This window comes from Microtus ochrogaster, chromosome 8 (assembly GCF_000317375.1).
Source record: "Microtus ochrogaster isolate Prairie Vole_2 chromosome 8, MicOch1.0, whole genome shotgun sequence".
NCBI classification, from domain to species: Eukaryota; Metazoa; Chordata; class Mammalia; order Rodentia; family Cricetidae; genus Microtus; species Microtus ochrogaster.
This window is the reverse complement of record NC_022015.1, coordinates 38,161,125-38,181,934: the sequence shown is the minus strand read 5'-3', so window position 1 is coordinate 38,181,934 and position 20,810 is coordinate 38,161,125. Positions and strand designations below refer to the sequence as shown.

Here is a 20,810-nt window from a genome sequence, read left to right as displayed (position 1 = left end):
CTGTCCTGGAACTAGCTCTGTAGACCAGGCTGGTCTCGAACTCACAGAGATCCGCCTGCCTCTACCTCCCGAGTGCCGGGATTAAAGGCGTGTGCCACCACTGCCCGGCCTTTTTTGTGAGTCTTGCATGTCCATTATATACAGCATACCATCAAGCAGCCAAAGGCAAGAACAGTTTCTTGCCCAATGGCTAGCCTTGTCACATTGAAGGCAAATTCCATAACAAGTTTCTTCAATGCCCATCAGCTTTTCTGACGCTTTGGATTTGTATGTTCATCCCCTTCACATGCTCTAGCAGTTCATAGATGAGGTGGATAGGTGTTGGGTGGGTTCCCTCATAGTCCTGATTCTGGGCCTGGGTGGTAGCTGGGTTGGTCAGCCTGCCAGTTTTCCCTCATCGTCACCACCCAGGCTAGCTCACCTAATGTAGCAGACAGCAAGGAGAGGGTCCAGCTTATTTCCTTTACCTTTGCCATACCATGGTATTTAGAGAGGGGGCAAGGGCAGCTCATCTGCTCTTATACCCACAGGCTCAGCTGACCTGTTCCCTGGCCAACAGGGTCAGCTCTTTCAGCTTTAGTGTACTGCCCAGTGAGATGCTGTGCCCACTCTCCCATGTGTGTAGCTGGTGGGGGACAAGGCCAGTTCTCCCACTCTTGTGGCTCTGTGACCAGGTCTCTCAGTTGTTGCAGGGGACTGACCTCAGGGCCTGCTCTCCTACCCATCCACAGGCAATGTGGGGCCGGGGAGGTCATCTTTCCCTCTCCTACTCTACCATAGATGAAGGGCCCTATCTCCCACAGGCATTCACAATGCTAGATCACTTGCATCTCAGTCCACAGGGTTAGCTCTACTATGGACCCAATGGCAGTGTGGCCCTCAAATTCTCACACCCACACATGGCTTGAGGTGTGCGTCCAGATTCTAGATATCAGTGTGGCCCTTGGTGGCAACACAGGCCTCAGACAGCACAGACTCAGGCTGCAGTAGGACCATGGACCCAAACATAGTCCTCGGCAATAGCCTGGGCCTGGGTGTCACTGCAACCCTAGTTGGCATTGCAGATTGCTCTGATCAACATGGTCCAAATGGCAGCGTGGCCTTCAAACGCCAACATTTCCCCTGGTAGATCCAGGGTATCCACTCAGTCTTTGATGTTAACAGGAGCCATGGACATTGACACAGACCCTGGCTGTGATAGGACCATGGACCCAAACATGGCTCATGGATGACCACAGTTTGGGACTGGATGACACCATGGCCCTGAGTGATAGCATGGACCACCCAGGTTTATTTGGCCCCAGCAGCAACTTGAACCTCTAAGAATATCATTGCCTCAGGTGTAGATCCAGACCGTGGACCTCTGCATAGCCCTCAGTGGTAACAGGAGCCATAAACATCAACTCAGTCTAGTTGCAGCAGGGCCATAGACCTAGACATGGCCCCTGGCAGCAATCCAGGCCAGATATCACCGTGGTGCTGGGTGGCAGCAAAGGAATCTTGATCATGGCCCCTGTGAGTGTACATCTCTTGGTCACAGATAGTGGCCTAGGCTCCGGGCACCCACAGGGCCCTCCATGGCTACAGTAGCCACAGATGTCAACATGACCCCCATAGCTATGTCAGGGTCATGAAACAATTCATGGTCCTGGCAAGCAGGGCATCTACCTCAGCTTGTTCTTTACTGCCCTTATCTTTCCAGATCTGCCTTTCCCCAGCACATGAATCATTCTTAGTCCCTTCTCCCTTTCCATCCTCCCTCCTCCATTTTGCTACCTTGTACTCACTATAATGGTGACCAACTACCTGGTGCCAGAGGCTGGTGGTTGAAATTCTTCCCACCTCAAGTCTAGAGACCTAGGACTTTTTTTTTCCCCTAAGAAACAAGTGTAATGATTGAAGACTCATTTTTATGTAGAGTAAATTAAACCACCAGAATAGAAATCAGTGTTGTTTATCTAAAATGATCAAGGGAATAAGTAGGGACCTGCTTATTATTAACATTTCCAGCTGGCAGGTAATGCACTGTGTCCTGTGACTTGGGTTAGCCCTCCATTTGATTCCACATTTTCTCATCTAATAGAGACCTACCTTTCAGTATGGCAGTGACAGGAGACGAATGGTTCAGGGGAATCTGGAGATATGGCATAATATCTCACCTAATACCTTAACTCCTTTAGGTTCTAAGGGCATGGTGGCTAATCTCATGAGTATTGTTTCTCTCTGTTTCTCGGCCTCTTCTCTGACATCACCATAATATAGTCACAGTTTCTTGAAGTGTGTTCCTGCAGAGTTGACATGGAGAACTCTCCTGAATAATAATTAAATACTGTAAATTATTCTGAATTACAGTAGTTACCTTGATTTGTTTTCCAGGTTTGAAGGCCATATAGAGATCTGCCCACCAGGCATGGGCCACTCAACTTGTTCTGTTAACAAGAGTGTTCTAGAAGCCATCCGAGGAAGACTTGGATCTTTCCATGAACTTCTTCTCGAGCCACCCAAGGTAGGTTTGCTGTCATAAGTGTTGCTGGCAGCCAGGGGTTTGGTTTAGGCAGTCAATAGAGTGTCTGAGAACCTTGGAAATAAGTGACTGACCATAATTATAATTAGTGTGACACACTATGTTTTTAAAAGTATGTGTATACATGTACCAGATTCCACTCGAATCTCTGGGTTCTAGAAATAGAACTCATACTAGGAGAAAAGTACTTCAGCCACTGAGCCATCTCCTCAGCCTGCATAATACTTTTAAAGGTAAAAAACTATTATATTTTGCTGCCTCTGAACTATTTTTTTTGCTGGTTGATTTTTTTTTTTTTTGAGTCGTGGGAAGGGTTTTGCTATATATTTCAGGCTGGCCTTGCTATCATCTTGCCTGAGCCTTATGTGCCTCCTGTAAGCTAGTTTTTAAATTCACTTTTATCCACATGCATTTTCTAAATGAGGGGAAATCAGAATTAAAAACATCTAGTTAGTAAACTCACATTTTTGTTTTGTACCTCCTTGAGAACCTATATATCAGTTAAAGTAAACATGTTCCTATATGTAGCACAGTCTTTTTAGGCTTTTGAGGTAAAGTCAGCCTTTCCTGGCCTGATTTTTGAAATGTATTTTGTATGATCTTGGGGACAGTGTAAACAGATAAAGTTTTAATTGAGATACAGTCCACCGAGATCTTGGTATACAACTTAGAAAGGACCTGGCGCAGGGTGTTGCTTTTCTATTGGGAGCATCTGTATGCAAACCTGAACACAGTGGAACTTCAGGAGACATGCCAAAGAGGCATAGTAGGAATCACACTGCTCCTACTGTGATTCTTCTAGCGTCTGGGTCTTCCATGGTCCTTTTCATTTACCCTGTACATTTGGATCCAGTGCCATCTGTAGTGTATACATTGGTATGAGTCATTGAGAATTTAGTATATAGATTGGTCACTTCTATATGAGGTCTTGTTACTTAGTTACTGTACTGTTGCTGTGAAAAAGACCATGACCAAGGCAACTCTTATAAAAGGAAACATTAGTTGGGTCTTGATTACGAATTTAGAATTTTAGTCCATTATCATCATGAGGGTAAGGGACATGGTGCTGGAGCAGTAGCTGAGAGCTACATCCTGATCTTCAGGCAGAGAGGGAGAGACTGGCCCTGCCATGGACTTTTGAAACCTCCAATCCCATCCCCATTAACAAGCTTCTTCCAACAAGGGCATACCTTCTAATCCTGATGACCACTTCCTGGAGATCAAGAATTCAAATATATGAACTTGTGAGGACCATTTTTGTTTAGTTGACCACATTGTTTTCTGCTTAACCTTTTGAGGGAGGGGTAACAAGATACCTTAAGTCCAAATCCTAAGTGTCTGGTTAGCTTCACTCATGTCTGTTGTGAGTAGTTAGCAGTTCTCTCTGTGGTCAAGGTCCTGTTGGGCCCATTGCAGCCAGAGCTCTGCATCTTCATTCAGCTCATTCACCCTAGGGAACTTTTTTCAGTGTTTAGCAGCCAGTAGTAGCATCCTTCTTGGCAGTCCTCGGAGCCAGAGTAAGAAAAATATCTAGAGAGAAAGCATTACCAATGAAAAATGGAGGAAGAGGATAGGAGAGGTGTGATGAGGACCCATGCTTTGTCTTTGGTGGTCCACTCAGCTTCTCCTTAAGTGTGCAAGGATAGGAGAGGAGTGATGAAGACTCCAGGTGTGTCTTTGGTGGTCCACTCAGCTTCTCCCTAAGTGAACAAAGAGGCACCTGACTCAATGGCCCCAATTCATAACTGAGTCTCTTTCACTCTAGCAGTGAGTGACACACCTGACTTCACTCTGATAAAGTGTATGAATAGATTCAGGAATTTTTAACAGAAGCTTAATTGATTAATGAACTTGCTCGCTGCACGAAGGATTGAATATAGTCTATTCATGCTAAGCAGGTAATCACCCCTAAGCACCATGAAGCTTTTTCGAAAGTCTTCTGAGTTCCATGGAGTAGAACTGTAAGGCGTGGGCCAGCAGAAGAGAGTAGCCAAGGATAAAATCTTGGTTTCGGCAATCTGAGAACCTTGGAAATAAGAGACTTACCCTAATTAGCATTACGTACTATGTTTTGGTGTTGTTTTGTTTTTTTTAAGAAGTTTGTGTAAGTTAGAGGACAACTTGTAGGAGCCTTTTGTCTCCTTCCATTCTACTATGTGGGTTCTGGAAATAGGTGAATTGGAGGACGTGTGTAGAACCTTCAGGGAGAGCATGGCATTTTAGTTTGTCACTCTTTCCTGACAGAACACACAGCATCTGCTTCTGTCTTGTGATTTCATATCACTGACACTCCCTTTGTAGACAAGAACAAACCATTCATCCTACTTCTCAGGGCAGACTCTCCCCTTTTACCATATGTACTTGTTTCTGACTTCTTGTTAAGATTCTGCCTAAAGGTTAGATTTCTCTCACACAAAAATGGTATGATGTTAGCTGGCCTTCCATGTCAGCACATGGACTTTTTATTTATTCATTTAACTGAATTTAATTTAAACCTTTTTCTTCCTCAGAAAAGTGTAATGAAGACTACATGGGGTATACTGGATCCTCCTGTTGGGAACACTCGGTTGAATGTGATTAGGTTGATATCCAGCCTGCTCCAAACCAATACCAGCAGTATAAATGGGGATCTGATGGAACTGAACAGCATTGGTGTCATATTGGTGAGATTCTGCCTCATGAAGTCACCCTTGATAATGCCTAAGTCTTATAAATTGACATAGGTGTGAACTCACTGTCTAGTACTGCCACCCCGAGCACTGAAACTGCTCTGAACTGAGTCTGACTTTAGCCTGCATGTGATGTGGGGTGCTAGAGGTGTCAGCTTACTTCTGACACCTGTCCATCCAGTACAGGGGAAGACCTTGTTTCCTCCTCGCCTCTGGGAAGCAAAGTTGGGGCACACTAGGAACCCAGAAAGTACTAGAGCAAAACAAAACTGACAGGCACACACATTACAAGACACTGGCTCACTGCTCAGGCCCACATCTGTGACGGGGTACCTTGTAAATGACTGTCCTGCATTCTGCACACTTAGGGGCTCTGAGAAGGAAGCCCAACTTTAAACAGGAAAGAGAAATTTAGCAACCTGTTATCTACAGATAGACATTCTGCCAACAGTGGAGACTATGACAGTGCTGTTGTTAGGTTAATCTAGACCTTTTTTCAATAAAAATAATGCTCTGCATCACATTTCTTCATTTAAAAATGAACCTTAATTCAGTTCATGAATGTGCAAAGCAAAGCTTACTGCATGCCTGGTGGTTTGAAGAAGCAGTGGTAATTCTACCTGGAGCTGTACAGTGAAGAGCCTGGGAATGGCTGAGCTGGATACTTTAACACTTTCTCTTTGAGAAGGCTATGCTCATCTTTTGTTCATGTTCCTGAAACTTTCCTCTACTGTCTAATATAGTCTATGCAAATTCAAGCATTTTGAATGAACAGATAGTTATATGGACTATGAAGTAGTATTTGAAACCTCCTCTTTAAATATTAAACCATTTGTTCTTTTTAACGTGGATCCCATATTGAGGTCAGACTACACGCTTTAGGAGTCGGTTCTCTCCTTTCATCATGTGGGAACGTGGGTTCCCAGAGTGAGATTCAGGTAAAGTCAGTCTTGGTGACTAAGTCAACTTGGTAGCCTTCTACCTTGTCTTTTGAGACAGAGAGACCCGTTGACTCTGAAGCTCGTCAGTTGGCTCTATCTGTATTCACTTTCCCAGCACTGGATGGATTACAGACGTATATGCCACTATGCCCAGCTTTTAAGTAGGTACTGGGGATCCAGAGTCAAATCCTCCGCTTACTCAGCAACCACTTTGACTGACTGAGCATCTCCCCACCCTGAAAGAATTACTGCTGTCTGTATGTTTAAAGTGGTGGCTTCAGCATTGAGATTACTGAAAAGACTGCACTTTTATTTTGTAGGACATGTTCTTCAAGTACACATGGAATAACTTTCTACATACTCAAGTGGAAATTTGTGTTGCGCTCATTCTTGCCAGTCCTTTTGAGAATGCAGAAAATGGCACCATTACTGATCAAGACTCCACTGGAGACAATTTGTTGTTGAAGCATGTAAGCATTATTTCCTTGTTACTATTGTTTTCCAGGGTGTGAAATTAACCACAGTTAAAGATTGAGTAGCTTCCATGTCGTAAGGTTTAGCTGCCACATGCTCATTGCACGTTGACCAGTTATTTTGTTAATCACTTCCTGGACATAACACTGCTAAATGAATTGTAGGCCTTTTTTGCTGGCAACTATTAGAAGTTTGAACAAACCTTGAGGGTGTTAAAAGAACCGCTGTTAAGCCGGGCGGTGGTGGCGCACGCCTGTAATCCCAGCACTCGGGAGGCAGAGGCAGGCGGATCTCTGTGAGTTCGAGACCAGCCTGGTCTACAAGAGCTAGTTCCAGGACAGGCTCCAAAGCTACAGAGAAACCCTGTCTCGAAAAAACCAAAAAAAAAAAAAAAAAAAAAAAAAAACCGCAGATAATTAAGTAGTGCTGAGAATGCTTTTACACTACTTTGGCACACCAGAATTTAACTATTGGTGCTGAATAAGTGCCTAAAGTTTGGCAAAATGAGTTTTAGTCAATGTTGAGTAATGTTTTTAGGGTCTCTCTTTTGTTTTATGGGCAAGGGACAGAGGGATCTTGCTGTGTAGACCAGACTGATCTTGGACTCATGAACTTTCTGCCTCAGGCTCCCAAGAGATGGGGTTATAACTGTGCACATTGATACCTGACTTGGGAGTCAGGGGGTCTCTTCTATAAAATTCATATTTCTCAGTGATTTTTCTGGGTCAGTCTTCAGAGTTCTACATTCCTATGACTTTATCTAATCTAGTTCTCATGTTTTTTATTCCCAGACCTGGAAGACAGAAAGGCTGGCTGAGTAGCCAGATGACTAGAGTAGACAAGTGCCCTTGCTCATTGAAGTTTGCAGTTCACAGCTGCTTCTCTTTGACTCCTAGAGTTTTGGTAGGACATAAGTTCTCAGTATTGCACAAGCATTCAGATACGTTCAAGTTATGTTGCCCACATTTAAAAGTGACTTAAGCCAGGGATGGTTGTGTATGTGTATAAACATAGCACTTACAAGATAAATACAGAATCGGTGAGTTCAAGATCAGCCTGGCCTACATGAAGACCCTGTCTTAACTGCCTCCCCCATCCCTAGTAAAATAAAGCAAACAACAGAAAAATAGATCACTGTGTTAGTTCTGTGCTAGATTGCCAGAACATACTTTCATTGTCTGACTTCTGGTTGGGCCCTGTGCTGCTGACCAGTTTTCTTTAGTTAACAGATCTTCACTTTGCCTCAGGTTCACTGCTTACTGTGGCAACACCCTTAGCAACAAGTTATCTAGTTCCCTGTGTGGCCAGGTCCATTAGGGAATTTGGAGTAAACCATACCATATTGCATTTGGATGTTCCTGTGACTAAGAACCACAGACAGTTTTATTTTATTTTATTTTATTTTTTTGGTTTTTCGAGACAGGGCTTCTCTGGTTTTGGAGCCTATCCTGGAACTAGCTCTTGTAGACCAGGCTGGTCTCGAACTCACAGAGATCCGCCTGTCTCTGCCTCCCGAGTGCTGGAATTAAAGGCGTGCGCCACCACCGCCCGACTGACAGTTTTATTTTTATGTAATTTATTTTTTTGTTTTTAAAGACAGGGTCTCACTGTTTAGATCAGGCTGGCCTTGAACTCACAGAGATCTGTCTACCTCTATATCCAGGATGTTGGTCTTAAAGGCGGAGCCAACAAGCTTGGTTTACTTTAGTATTTTAATGCTTTAACCATTATTGAATAATCGAAGTAATTGGAGTATTCTTTTTTATTTAGCTTTTCCAAAAATGTCAATTAATAGAGCGAATCCTTGAAGCCTGGGATGCAAATGAGAAGAAACAGTAAGTCACTTGTTTCTGAAAGCAGTACAATTTGATTTATATTACAGAAAATGTTACCATCTCCCCTTTGCTAGTTAGAGAAAGTGAAAATAAAGTTATATCCTAACAGATACTATTCTACTAACCTTTGGTCAGTTCTTAGAACTCTGCTGTTTTGGAAGGCTTTCTAAGAATAGTATTGAGTTGAATAAAAGCAGTCAAAAATCGACTCTCCGCTGGTGTGCAGTGATTACCCCCTTAGGACAGAGCATTCTATGTACTTGCTCTCAGAGTAAAGTATCACTGCAGGATATACCTAAAGGGGAACAATGTTTAATATTTTCTTCGTTGTCAAGATTTGGTGAAGCATTAGTTAGTGACACTACCCACAACTTTCTTACATAAAATGTTAATACGGTGGTGGCCGTAGTCATCGTGGTGGTGGTGGTGGTGGTAGTACTGGTGGTAGTAGCAAGAACAGTAGTGGCTAGCAGGTACTCGTTTCAATGCCCTGGGAGTTTTTACATCATCCCCAGATTCTGAAACAGGCAGTGGAGGGTAGATTTGGAAATTACTTTCGGGGTGTGCTGCTGTATGATACTGGGTGTGTTTGTATAAGTGACACCTAGCTTATAGATGGCATTAACTAGGTGGTGGTTTATATGTGTGCCAGGGTAGGAAAAGGGAGTTCTGATCATTAGCAATGGTTTGTGTGTTCCTGTTAGTGATAACCGCATCTTTTTGTGTATCTCTGGGCCATTTGTATGTCTTCTCTTGAGGAATGACTATATCATAAGCATTATTTAGGTAGAATGAGGAGAGGTTTGCTGTTGGCCTTTCTGTGTTCTCCTGGCTGTGCTCCACTGTGGAAATGCTCTGAGTTCCACTAACCTCTTGTGTGGAATACCTTCTACCTACTATAGTTTCTTCGTAGTTTGAGGTGATCCCATTTGCTTTTTGTTGCTTATATTATTCGTGTTTTGGGTTATTTTCCAAAATATCTCTGCCCAGACCAGTGTTGTGTTTGTCTTTTGTTCTAGTGGTTTTATGGTTTCAGTTCAGCTTTTGTTTTCCATAGGTTTAGTGGGTGGGGAGGAGGTGACCATCTGGCTTTACTGTTCTTTATAGGCATTGTCTTGCTTAACCAGTATGTTTATGAATGTGATTGTGTTTCCTTCTGAGTTATATTTAAGTCTGTTTCTCATTTGTCAGGATATACCTTTCCTAGATAACCAATCTCAGGAAGTATGAGTGCTATATGAAGCCTGTATATAACCACTACTGCAGTCAGAACATAGAATGATCCACCATCGTTATTTATTTATTTATCCATTCACCACAGATACATTGTTTTCCCACATCCCCTTCCTTTGGGGGGGGGGGCGGCTGGCATCAACGTCATTGTTGAGGTTGAGCTGTGGGTAACCTTGGACCTCTGGTCCTGCTTCTTCTCCAGTGCTAGAATTACAACCATGTGCCCATGTCTGGTTTTATGAGGTGCAAGTGATAATAAACCCAGTATTTTAGTGCAAGCTAAGCTTCATTCTACCAGCTGAGATTCTCAATAGTTTATACTGTCAAAGTCATCACCGTTCAGATCTGTATTCAGCTCCTGAAGGAGCTAAGTGACTCAGGGCAGGAATCAGCTTGCTTTTGTTGTTTTTTGAGGTGGTCATGATGAACTTAGTAAACACTAAGAAGCATGGATGGGTTTTGATGTGGCCATATCGGAAACTGGTGCTAGCATATGTGACTGTAGCAAGGGGTTTTGATTAGCAGGCACATTATTCCAAATGGAGCTCCTTTAGGGGACCTATGTGAGGTCTGCTGGATACCTCTGGTTCTGTGTCCTCTGTGACCTCCCACCTACTAGTCTTTCTCTTCCTGCCTCATTGGACTAGTACATAAGTATCCTGTATACTCTTCTCTTTCTATGGGCCTATTTTCTGAAGGCCAGGTGATTCAACAACATAAGCCACATAAGCTTGGGGTCCTAAGAGTTTTCTGTACTGCTTCACTATGTCCAAAACTTTGCAGATAGTCTTTTGGTTTTTTTACTTACCTGTGGCCTTAAGGGTGTATGGGAGGGTTAAAATGTTGTCTTTGGGGACACTAGAGTCTCTGGAACTTACTGTGAAGCCAAAGGCAGCCTTTGTAGCTCAGTGTGAGCCTCAAATTCCATGCACGCCCTGAAATTTACCCAGTGGGTGTTGTATTTTCCAGGCGGGCCTCCAAGATGTTGTCATCTTTTAGTGCTCCTGAAAGGATTTTCTCCTTTTAAGCTCTGCCCTGCTGTCTCCAACAAAAATCTTTTATTTTGTAAATCATTAATATTAAAAAGATAGTCTTAGGTAAAATGAATGTGGTTGGAAAGAGTAGATCTTTGCAGAAGAAAACATTGAGGACTGATTTATTGGCCTCTGTTCTATGTGGCCTTCAGCAAGTGCAAGGGCGCTGCTTTTCTTACCTCATCCAGGTTCTCAGATAAGCCATTGTCTCAAGTTGAGAAATACCAGTAGTAGTTATGATTTGTCTGTCAGCACAAATAAAATTTGATGTCTTTTGGTGGAGAAAGGTCAACAAAATTCTGACCTCAGTTTTTTTATAATCTGACTAAAGTCTAAAATTCAGAATTTTACCAAAATGTAACGGAAAATTCTAGTGGTGTGGGGCATTGGTGAATGTTTGCTCCAGATACTGTCAATGACAGTGGTTGTTGCTGGTCCTGTTCGCATGCTGCTCTGCCTTGCGTTATGTATGTACTCTCCATTTGAGAAGCTGCTGAATGTCATCCTCTCAGTCTGAGTATTTGTTCTTTCCTCTTGTCAGGGCTGAGGGAGGACGACGGCATGGTTACATGGGACACCTCACAAGGATAGCTAATTGTATTGTGCATAGCACTGACAAGGGTCCGAACAGTGTGTTAGTACAGCAGCTTATCAAAGGTAAGTCATTTAAACAATTCTCTTTACATTTGTGTGGGATCAGAGGGGTGAGGGGTTAAAGTGCTGGGAACACTTTACATTTACACTTTGGGAAACAAAGATTGTAGTTTCTTTACATTTTAGAGATTGTTTGACTATCTCACTGTGGCTCTTGAGAATGTTTGAACCATGTGGTTCTCAGCTATACTGCTGCTCTGATTGCTGCTGTCCATTTAGAAAGCAAGCAGCATGCTGGAGTCACTTCCTGTTACAGATCTCTGTTGGTGGCCTGGCTTTTTGTTCTGTTTTTAAAGATTAATCTATTCACCAGACGTAGTAGTAGATGCCTTTAATCCCAGCACTTGGGGGGCAGAGGCAGGCAGAGCTCTGAGTTTGAGGCCAGCCTGGTCTGTACAGTCAGTTCCCAAATAACCAGAGCTACATAGTGAGACCCTGTCTTGGGTGGGGGTTATTTATTGTACGTGTATGGGCATTTTGCCTCCATATGTGTCTGTACACCATGTGCATTCAGTATCTGTGGAGGTCTGAAAAGGTTTTCAGATTTCTTCTGGAACTGAAATTATAGGTGGTTGTGAGTTGCCTGGGATTAAACCCAGGTTCTCTAGAAGAGTAGCCAGTTCTCTTAACCCCTAAGCCATCCCTCCAGTCTCTGATCTGGTTCCTTGTTTCTGTATTGGAGTAGAAGCACTCAAGCTATGGTAGTTCTTCCTTTTTCTTCTGAAGTCCTCCCCCGTATATATTAGTGTTTTGCTTATGTGCATGTATATACACCACATTTGTAACTGGTCAGAAGAAGAGCGTTGGATCTCCTGCAGCTTGACTTTATGGATGGTTGTGAGCCACCGAATGGTGCTGGGAACAGAACCTAGGTTCCTGGAAAAGTAACAAATGCTTTTAAGCACTGAATCATCTCTCTTGCATCCAGAATCTAACCCATCCTCCCTCCTGTTGTTACCTGTGAATTAAATTCCTTTTTTTGAGAAACGAAAGCACTGTCAGCATTTCTTCTATGCAAAATGAGAATTTTCGGCTCCTTACGGATTCTTTTTCTACCAGCATTTAAATTTATTTAGCCCAAGGTGACTTGTGTGTCTTCCATATAGGGTTCAGAGCTCAAATCCATTTCTGCCAGAATGAGAGTACCAAATGCCCTGACCTGCAGGCCTCTCTCCCAGAGGATATAGTTAGTTCTGAGACTTCTTTGAAAGCAAGAAACTGATAAAAGTGTTGGTAAAAAGTGGTGCTCTGTTGAGTGTGCACTGAAAGCCTAGTTCTTACCCAGTAACAGAAAAACTAAGACTGGGCCTCCTATAATTTTGCTTCTTGAGAAGTGCACGCCCTTCCTCATGGTTTGTATCCTTATCAAGGAGAGATGACCATTTGTTCTTGTTCCTTCTTGGAAGTTGCCTGCGTTAAGTGTGCACCTGTGTATGGTTGCTTAAACCAGAACTGTCAGGTGATCGATCACCTTTCTATAGTTAGGCCTCTAAGATGTATAGTCATGCCTTCATTTTTTCAGAAAACCATTGCAAGTCATTCTTTTAAAGTTTCTCTAGAAAGCAGGATTAGGCTGTGGAGCATCCCTTCATGTTTTGTTTATGAAGCTAACATGTAGGAGACAGTACAAGTGCAATCTCAGCATCCAGCAGGGTTCTGTGTATTATTCCTTCATCAGCCTGGTATTCGTCTCAGGATCCTGGTAGAGGACAGAAGCTGATATTTGTAGGCTTCTTAAACTTAACCGCATACAGTTCTTACTCTGACCCCACCCCAAAGACCTGTCCTCTTTCAGAAGAGTTGTTTGAAGATACAATTCCATGTTTCATTTCAGCAAAGCATTGTTAGTAATTGCTAAGTCTTGACTCTTACCCAGATCAGGCCTGCATTGTTGGTGGGATGGGGCTGGTTGTTGGGGCTCAAGTCTGTATACTGGGTCTGTTGGACCACTAGGCTGGCCATAGCCAGGACTTCCGCTGATTGGACTCCCCCACATGCTATTCATGCAGCTACTCCTCGAGACTGTACACTCTTGTCCCTGTGGGTCACTGTATGATAATGCTTTTTTTTTCCCTTTTTCACTTTGAAGATCTTCCCGACGAAGTCAGGGAGCGATGGGAGACATTCTGCACGAGCTCCTTGGGAGAGACGAACAAGAGGAACACGGTAGATCTAGTAGGTTTCACAAGGTTACATCTCTGGGGTTTTGTTGCTCTCAACCATTGCTTGGTTACTTGGAATGTGGGCCAAAGATAAGCTTGTAACGCTTTGCAGAAAGTAGATAGTATTCACAGCATTCTTGATTTGTTCAGTCATCTCCTAGTGACCTGCCTTGCATGGCAAAAAGGTACTAAAAAGCCACCCATGTCCACTACAGTCCATATTAGTGTCTTGTCTCACCTGGGTTCTGCCCCTAAGCACCTCAGCACCATCTTCTGCCTTTCTCTTGTTCTGTGGCTTTGTACATTGGGCCTCATGTTGCTACTGAGTGCTTAGAACCTCAACTCCTATGGATGCTCCTAGTTGTTATAGAATTAAGTTTATTCCCACTTTATGACCATTTTGGAAGAGAGATTTATAGATGACTCGGGAACTTCAGCTTTAGAATGGTGAACTGAATTGGTATTTTCAGCCAGGGGATAATGGCATTGATAATTTTTTAAAATTATATTGGACTTTGGAATTTTTTTTTAAATATTAAGTTTTAAGGTGAGTATTGTTTTGTTATAGTTTTTGCAGATGTGGCACCTGGTGATCAGGTGGTGGCCTGACTGAGAAGTACTGTTCAGCACTAGCCACTGTTCCTTGTGTTTCTTAAAATAACACTCATTCATTAACAAATTAGTTCTGTAGCAGGAGGCAGCTCTTCAGATAAGAGCTACAGAGTCAGTGGGTCATCCTGTGTCCCTCTGCATAGACCTTTGCTTCTCCATTGACTGGAATAGTGGAGTGATGGCTTTTATATATATTTATTTAACTTTATTTCGTGTGCATTGGTGTGAAAGTGTTAGATCCCCTGGAACTGGAGTTACAGAGAGTTGTGAGCTGCCATGTGGTTGATGGGAATTGAACCCAGGTCCTTAGAAGAACAGCCAGTGCTCTTAACCACTGAGCCCTCTCTCCAGTCCCAAGTAATGACTTTTTAAGGTGGGGTTGATACAGAATTAGGAAGTAACGAAAAGAAAAGAGATGACTGTATAAGGGAGCTTTGTGGAAATATGTGGTTACAGTAGGTCTGAGGGCTCCCATATGTACACCATTGCATGGAAGACAAACCCACACTCAACAGTGCTGGCCAGCAGGATGGGCAGTTTTTTATAAAACTATTACATATCTGGGTGGTTTCAGACTCTCTGTGCTAGTCAGTTGGTTAAAACAATTGAGACTTGGTTTGAAACCACCCCAGTTAGTAGTTGGCTGCTGTGAAGAGTGGCACTGTCCTCCGTGTTGTGATGTTTTATTCCAGTTGGGTTCCCACTTCAATCATACTGTAGTGATGCAGCTGTCAAGATGTCCTTTGTTTTTTGTATATAAAGGAGTATTTTGATTCAGACAGTTTTAAAATTATCCACCTGTGATTGACTTTGTTTCTTTTTTGAGACAGAGTCTTATGATGTAGCTCTGCCTAGTCTGTGATTGATTTTTAAAAAAGATAAAAGTCAAAAATGTCCACTTAAAGCTTGTTGCTGAGCTTTTTTTAAAAAAAAAAAAAAAAACAACTTTTTCTGTGGGACATCAGTTCATACCTATAATCCACAGGAGGATTGCAAGTTCAAGGCTAGGGCTAGCAGATGACTCGTTATATAGAGCACTTGGTGTGGGAACATGAGGATCTGCATTTAATCCCCAGGACCTGGGCATGTCAGCACATATCTATAATCCAGCATCAGGGGAGAGTCAGAAGGTTCCCAGCTTGATGGAAATGGTGAGCTCCAGGTCCTAACCTCTGACCTCCACGGTACCCACACATAGACATGCACTGCACATACAGAAACACAGGTGCAAAAACAGAAAAACCCCACAAGTTGTTTAGGGCCAGCCTTAGCTACTTTGCAAGACTGAGGCCTAGACTACAAGAAGCATCTCCCTCCTATTTCGCCACCACTTCCATCCCCAAAAAGAAAGAAAAACAACTGTAATCTTGGGTAACTGCAGCAGATTTGTTTGAGAGCAGACCGTAGTAAAGAAGGGTGTCATTGCTGCCTACACTTTCCTCAGCTCATTCACGAGCATCAGTAGACCTGCAGAGATTTTATAAATACTGAGTGGTGGACATTTACAGCCATTCCACATTGGGAGAAAGCTGGTATGAGCACCATCTTTCACTCAAAGTACAGTTCCATTCTCCTTTAAATGTAATCATACCTAAACCACAGAGGTATTAAACAGTAAGATGACCTTGGGAGAAGCCTTCAAAGAAGCCAGTGAGGAGGCTCCATGGATAAAGCTCCTGCTGCCAGGGTTTACCTTGAGTTTGATTCCCAGAACTTACACAGTGGATGCAGAGAATAAACTCCCCATAAGTTGACTTCCACGTGTATGTCTTGTGTGTACCATCCAAACACACAAAAATAATGAATTAATAAAAGAATACCAAAGCATGCTGATGTCCTGTTGGATTAGCCTCTCTCCCAAGAATTTGCTACACTGGCATTGTTGGGTTGGCTTAAGGCCTTTTCTTTCTTAAAGATTTTAAGGATTAGTCTAGTCACCAAAGAGGTTTTACTTATTTCCTTCAGGTTATATTCCAGCCCAGACTATATTCAGTTTACTTTGGTGGGGTTAGGTACATGTTCTAGGGGGGCAGTAGGCTACTGTAGAATACTGTTATAAACATAATTTGGTAAATACTGTGGGCCTTGTTTATCCTTGAGTAAGTGACAGTGCCTATGAATGTAGTGTGTGGCCTTAGTAAAACCACATTCACTGTTGGAGATGTCATTTGGGTATTAATTGAGTTCACCAAGTAGATGACTAGATTTGCTACTTACCTTGTTGCTTTTGTGGCTCATAAATCTCTACACTGTTGAGGAGTATTCATAGCTGAAGTCACTATGTTGGTATGTTGCTTTGGCATATTTTAATATTTGCTTGTTCACATAAGGATAGCTGCTACCACACTTGTCCTATTGCCCCCACTGTATCAGTGTAAGCTGTGTGGGCCTTGGCTCCTGTGATGTCCACTGCAGTATTCTAACTTGGCTCCGAGATGGAGAAATCTCCAGTCTTTCAGGCCCTTCATTTAGAATGAAGCCAAAGTATATGTGTAGTTGGTCCTGGGCTGCTGGTGTTCATGTGAGGGAGCTGGAATGTTAAACTTGGGGTGATTGGGCTGGGTTGTTGGGTTGGTTTTGTTTTTGCAGTGTTTCATTTTGTAGCCTATGCTGGCCTTAAACTCTAATCGTTCTGCCTCAGCCTCTCAAATGTTTGGATTATGAGCATGCATCACCATACCCAACTTTAAGATTTCATGTTATAGTTAGATACAAAGAATTGTGAATTCTAAAAATTGGCAAGGACTTACATGAAAATGAAAACTAGAAAATGTTTTGTACTAACTTTGAGAAGTTGGATTTGTCTCAGTTTTTGCTTATCCCTCCAGCAAAGAGAGTATTTTAGAAGCAATGCTGTTTCTTTCTCAGCATTGACAGACAGGGCCTAAAGGTGGTGTAGAGTGATAGGCACACACTTGTGTGAATTTGTTGCCTATGTAGCTACTAGCTAGGGTGAAGGGAAGAATGTCCCCAGCCCTGGAGCTGGCAGGTGCCGAGAGTCCCTAGTAAGGAACTTATGGTGGCACCTCTTGCTGATGAGCTCCTCCTCACTCAGCATTCTCCTCGTGCTTAGGGTGTTCGTTCCTTTGGGGTATGGTCAGTCCATTGCTCATTCTTTTGACACATTAGCAATACTGACTGCTATTGTGAAAGAGTGTGCTACCTTGGGAGCTGCTTTTTCAGTCCTGCAGCAGCTGTCATTCACTGACATGGCGACCTTGGCAAGAGTGTCATTTAATGACTTGCTAGTGTTAGTTATTGTAGACATTCAAGTGCCTGCAGTGCCAATCATAGAAGATACTAGTACTTACCAAGTAGGGGAGAAACACTTTGGAAGCAGCACTTTGTTGAATGACCTGTTCTGTGTCATAGTGCTGAGGAGCTAATGCCAGGAAGCAAGTTGGGAAGGTTTGGATATAGGTTGTCAAACGATTGGTGAGATGCTCAGCAAGCAAGGAAGCCTTGGAGACCTGAGTTCCATCTCTAGAACCCTTGTAAATATGGAAGGACAGAATTGACTAAACAGTTGTCTTCTGGCCTCTATACATGTGTTATGGCACTTGTAACATGCACGCATGTATGTACATAATAAATTTTTTTAAACACTGCTCAAGGAAAAATTTATTACAGCTACATTAATATAGCCAAAGAGAGGGAAGCAAACTGCAAAGACCCCAGAGGAGATACTGCAGTTGTGTGCAGGGGTGAGTATAGAGTGTGCAGGGGTGAGTATAGAGTCTGCTGTAGCTGTTGTGACAGAGCAAACAAGGGTGGAAGTGAAGACAAGCAGTTAGGCCTTGACTTTGTATTAAGATGAGAAACCACTTGGTTTAGAAGTAGAAAGTAACTTAAATCTATGTATACTTTTGGAAGCTCTCTGTGACTTCTGGACTGAACACAGACTGCAGGATAAGCTGCTTCACTGGCATTATTCACTAACCCACTCAGTAACTGGTGGTAGGTTTGGTGAAGAGTGGTTGATCAGGTTTACATTGTGAGGGTGGCTGGGCAGCTGGGAACAGTCTAGGGTTTTAGCTGAAGAAGTGAAGGTGGCATTTCTGAGCTTCAGATGCCTCAGAAGGGCTGTGTGATGTAGATCAGGAACTCAGGCTACACATAGCTGGTGGTGAGTGGGTTGGAATTCTGATCCCCTATGAGGCAATGAAACCCTCTCTTTAGTTTGCTTATTAATTCTTTCAGATTAAGTGAAATTAAATTATGGTATGGATGACCTCAGAGTTACACCCTCCACTAACTCACAGCTAAAGGTCTGCATGCCTTGTGCTGTTAATAATTAGCTAAACTGTCTTTGGAGAAGACCTTGTAAACTGAGTGTAGTAATACACCTCAATAATGTTAGTTGAGGCAAGACTCCTGAGTTCAAGGCCTGCCTAGCCTACATAATGAGAGCCTGACTCCAAAGTGGGGACATTATAAACACTTCCCTGGAGGAAAGTGCTTCAAAGGAGCCACATGTCTGTTTCTTTCTAGTTGTCCCACAAAAGTGTCCTCTTTGATTAATGGTATGATTAACTCTTATTTTTATGGGGGGAAAGCCTATGGCAGTGGTTTTCAGCCTCTTTCAGCTGTGACCCATTAATATATTTCCCCATGTTGTGGTGACTCCCAACCATAAAATTATTTCATTGCTACTTCATAATTGAAATTTTGATACTGTTATCATAATGTAAATATTTATGTCCTCAACGGGTTGTGACCCATTGGTTGAGAATCACTGGCCTAAGGTTTCTTTGTACCATAGTTGCACTTAGACAAAGCTCCTGGAAGCAGCTAAGTTTCTGCTCTCTTCATTCATGGCAGCTAACTTAATTGTCCTGTTTCTCTGCCCTCTACTTTGGTTATGCCCCAAATACACATTGACCTGGCATGGTGTGTACTGGTTTGCTAATGGCAGGCTATGAAGTTGCCTTAGATTTTCAAAAGTACAACACTTGTAGAATTTCACTGACTGTTCATTCTCATAGGTGCTATGAGGGCTATTTTCAGTGCAGTGCTAGATCTGTGCTTACCTTAATCTCTTTCAGCACACTTCTGATTAGCAAGCATCACTTGGCCATGAATGGTGAATAGTTCATGTTGGTGTTTTTCTTAGTTTTTGAGAGTTTACTACTCTCTATGGGGCATGGAGGTCACATTTTCAGAGGGTCTTTTATTAGTCAGGGGACTGTTGACTTAACGAGCATTTGTGACTAGTGTTTTTTGTTTTGTTTTGGGGTATAGGTAGAAAAGTCAAGACTGAAGTGAAATGATTATCTATAAACTGATCTCTGTAGTGACTCATGAGTGACCCTTTGGGTGGTGTTTTACCCACAGGCCTGACATATGTGCTAGTTCATCTGCACACTGTAGTATTACTTATGCCTTCCCTCTTGAATGGAATAATTCATCCTTCCTGTGTGATTCCTGGGGATGCTAGTTCTGAGGAGTGGAACCACCAGCCAGCTGGGTGTGCAGCCAGAGAGTGGACTCTACATTGACTGGGTGTGCTTGACAACCTGACTGCTATTTCTGGGGTTTTTTGGTTTTTAGTACATCGAAACAAAAATTGAATGTGATATTTTTTCCATAAAAAATGCTGATAAAAATGTCCACCACTTTTCTATGTTAAATAGTTTTTTACATTTTTATGCATATAGGTTACAACCTGCCATATTCATTCATCCAGTGATGATGAAATTGACTTTAAAGACACGGGTTTCTCACAGGATTCCTCTTTGCAGCAAGTGAGTCACACCTAAAGCTTTGCTATTTATTTTTATCTTAATGCATAGTTTAGCTGCCCTTGGGAGTCAGCATCTGTCACTGTGTTAGGATGTGGTTTGGGGTTGCTACCAATTAGGCAAAAATGATTTAAACAGGGAGAGCTGGGGACTTGCCAGATGGGCTTATACTGTTGTGTTCCTGGGTGAGAATGAGGAATGAGCACTACATGCAACAAGTAAAATAGCAGGTCACTTCACATGCTCACTGTGCAGACCTTAATGGCACTGCATTGTCACTTACATTCATGGCAGAGACCTTGGTTAAGAGCGACAGAAAACAGAATCTAGATAATCCTCCCTCAGAGCAGTTTAATTGTGTTGTGTAGCATCTAAATGAAGTTTTAATACGAATCATTCTTGACACTCCTGCCCCCAACTTGTCTCCATGTGTTAACTACATTTAATTTTTTCTGGCAAAAACAGGATTTTGATATTGATATGTACTAACTTATCATACTTTTGGTTATTCTTAGAAATCTAACAGTTGGTTTTATATTTCTACTAGGGGTTGAGTTTAAGAGTTCAAAATAGAAGTAGATGGCCAGCTCCACAATTCTGTTCACCACCACTTTTTACTGGCAGGTGCTTGGCTTCTTTTTCAGTCTCAGCGCAGTATGAAGCTTCTAATTCTCTTGCATTGCTGTTTTTTGCTTCCAAGTTGCATGCCCATCACATTCCAGTATTGCAACTGAGCAATTGGCTTGCTTTTGATGCTGAAGAAGTTTAGTCTTTCCCAGACAGAAAGATGAAAATTTAGTACTTGCTGGTCTCACTATGTTTCTTGACACTAGCTTTGGTTCGCACAGCCATTCCCCTAAAGTTAGTGGAGAAGCAGTGTTTTCTTGGAAAGCACACATCTTGCTTTTTTTTTTTTTTTTTTTTTTTTTTT

At 42.6% G+C, this 20,810-nt stretch overlaps 1 protein-coding gene across 9 annotated transcripts in view; it reads left to right on the top strand.

The window, feature by feature from the left end:
- The window catches only part of Ppp6r3 (protein phosphatase 6 regulatory subunit 3), a 136,310-nt gene that overhangs the window by 87,946 nt on the left and 27,554 nt on the right, over positions 1-20,810 (top strand). For 5 of the 9 annotated variants that reach the window (XM_026781671.1, XM_026781670.1, XM_005351620.2 and 2 more), the window contains exons 9-15: positions 2,377-2,506; positions 5,035-5,187; positions 6,455-6,604; positions 8,379-8,443; positions 11,252-11,367; positions 13,454-13,539; positions 19,796-19,882. In XM_026781671.1, coding sequence (XP_026637472.1) covers positions 2,377-2,506; positions 5,035-5,187; positions 6,455-6,604; positions 8,379-8,443; positions 11,252-11,367; positions 13,454-13,539; positions 19,796-19,882 — 787 coding nt within the window. The remainder of the gene's footprint in view (positions 1-2,376; positions 2,507-5,034; positions 5,188-6,454; positions 6,605-8,378; positions 8,444-11,251; positions 11,368-13,453; positions 13,540-19,795; positions 19,883-20,810) is intronic. The other 4 variants (XM_013347871.2, XM_026781673.1, XM_005351621.2 and 1 more) reach the window with 1 other exon arrangement.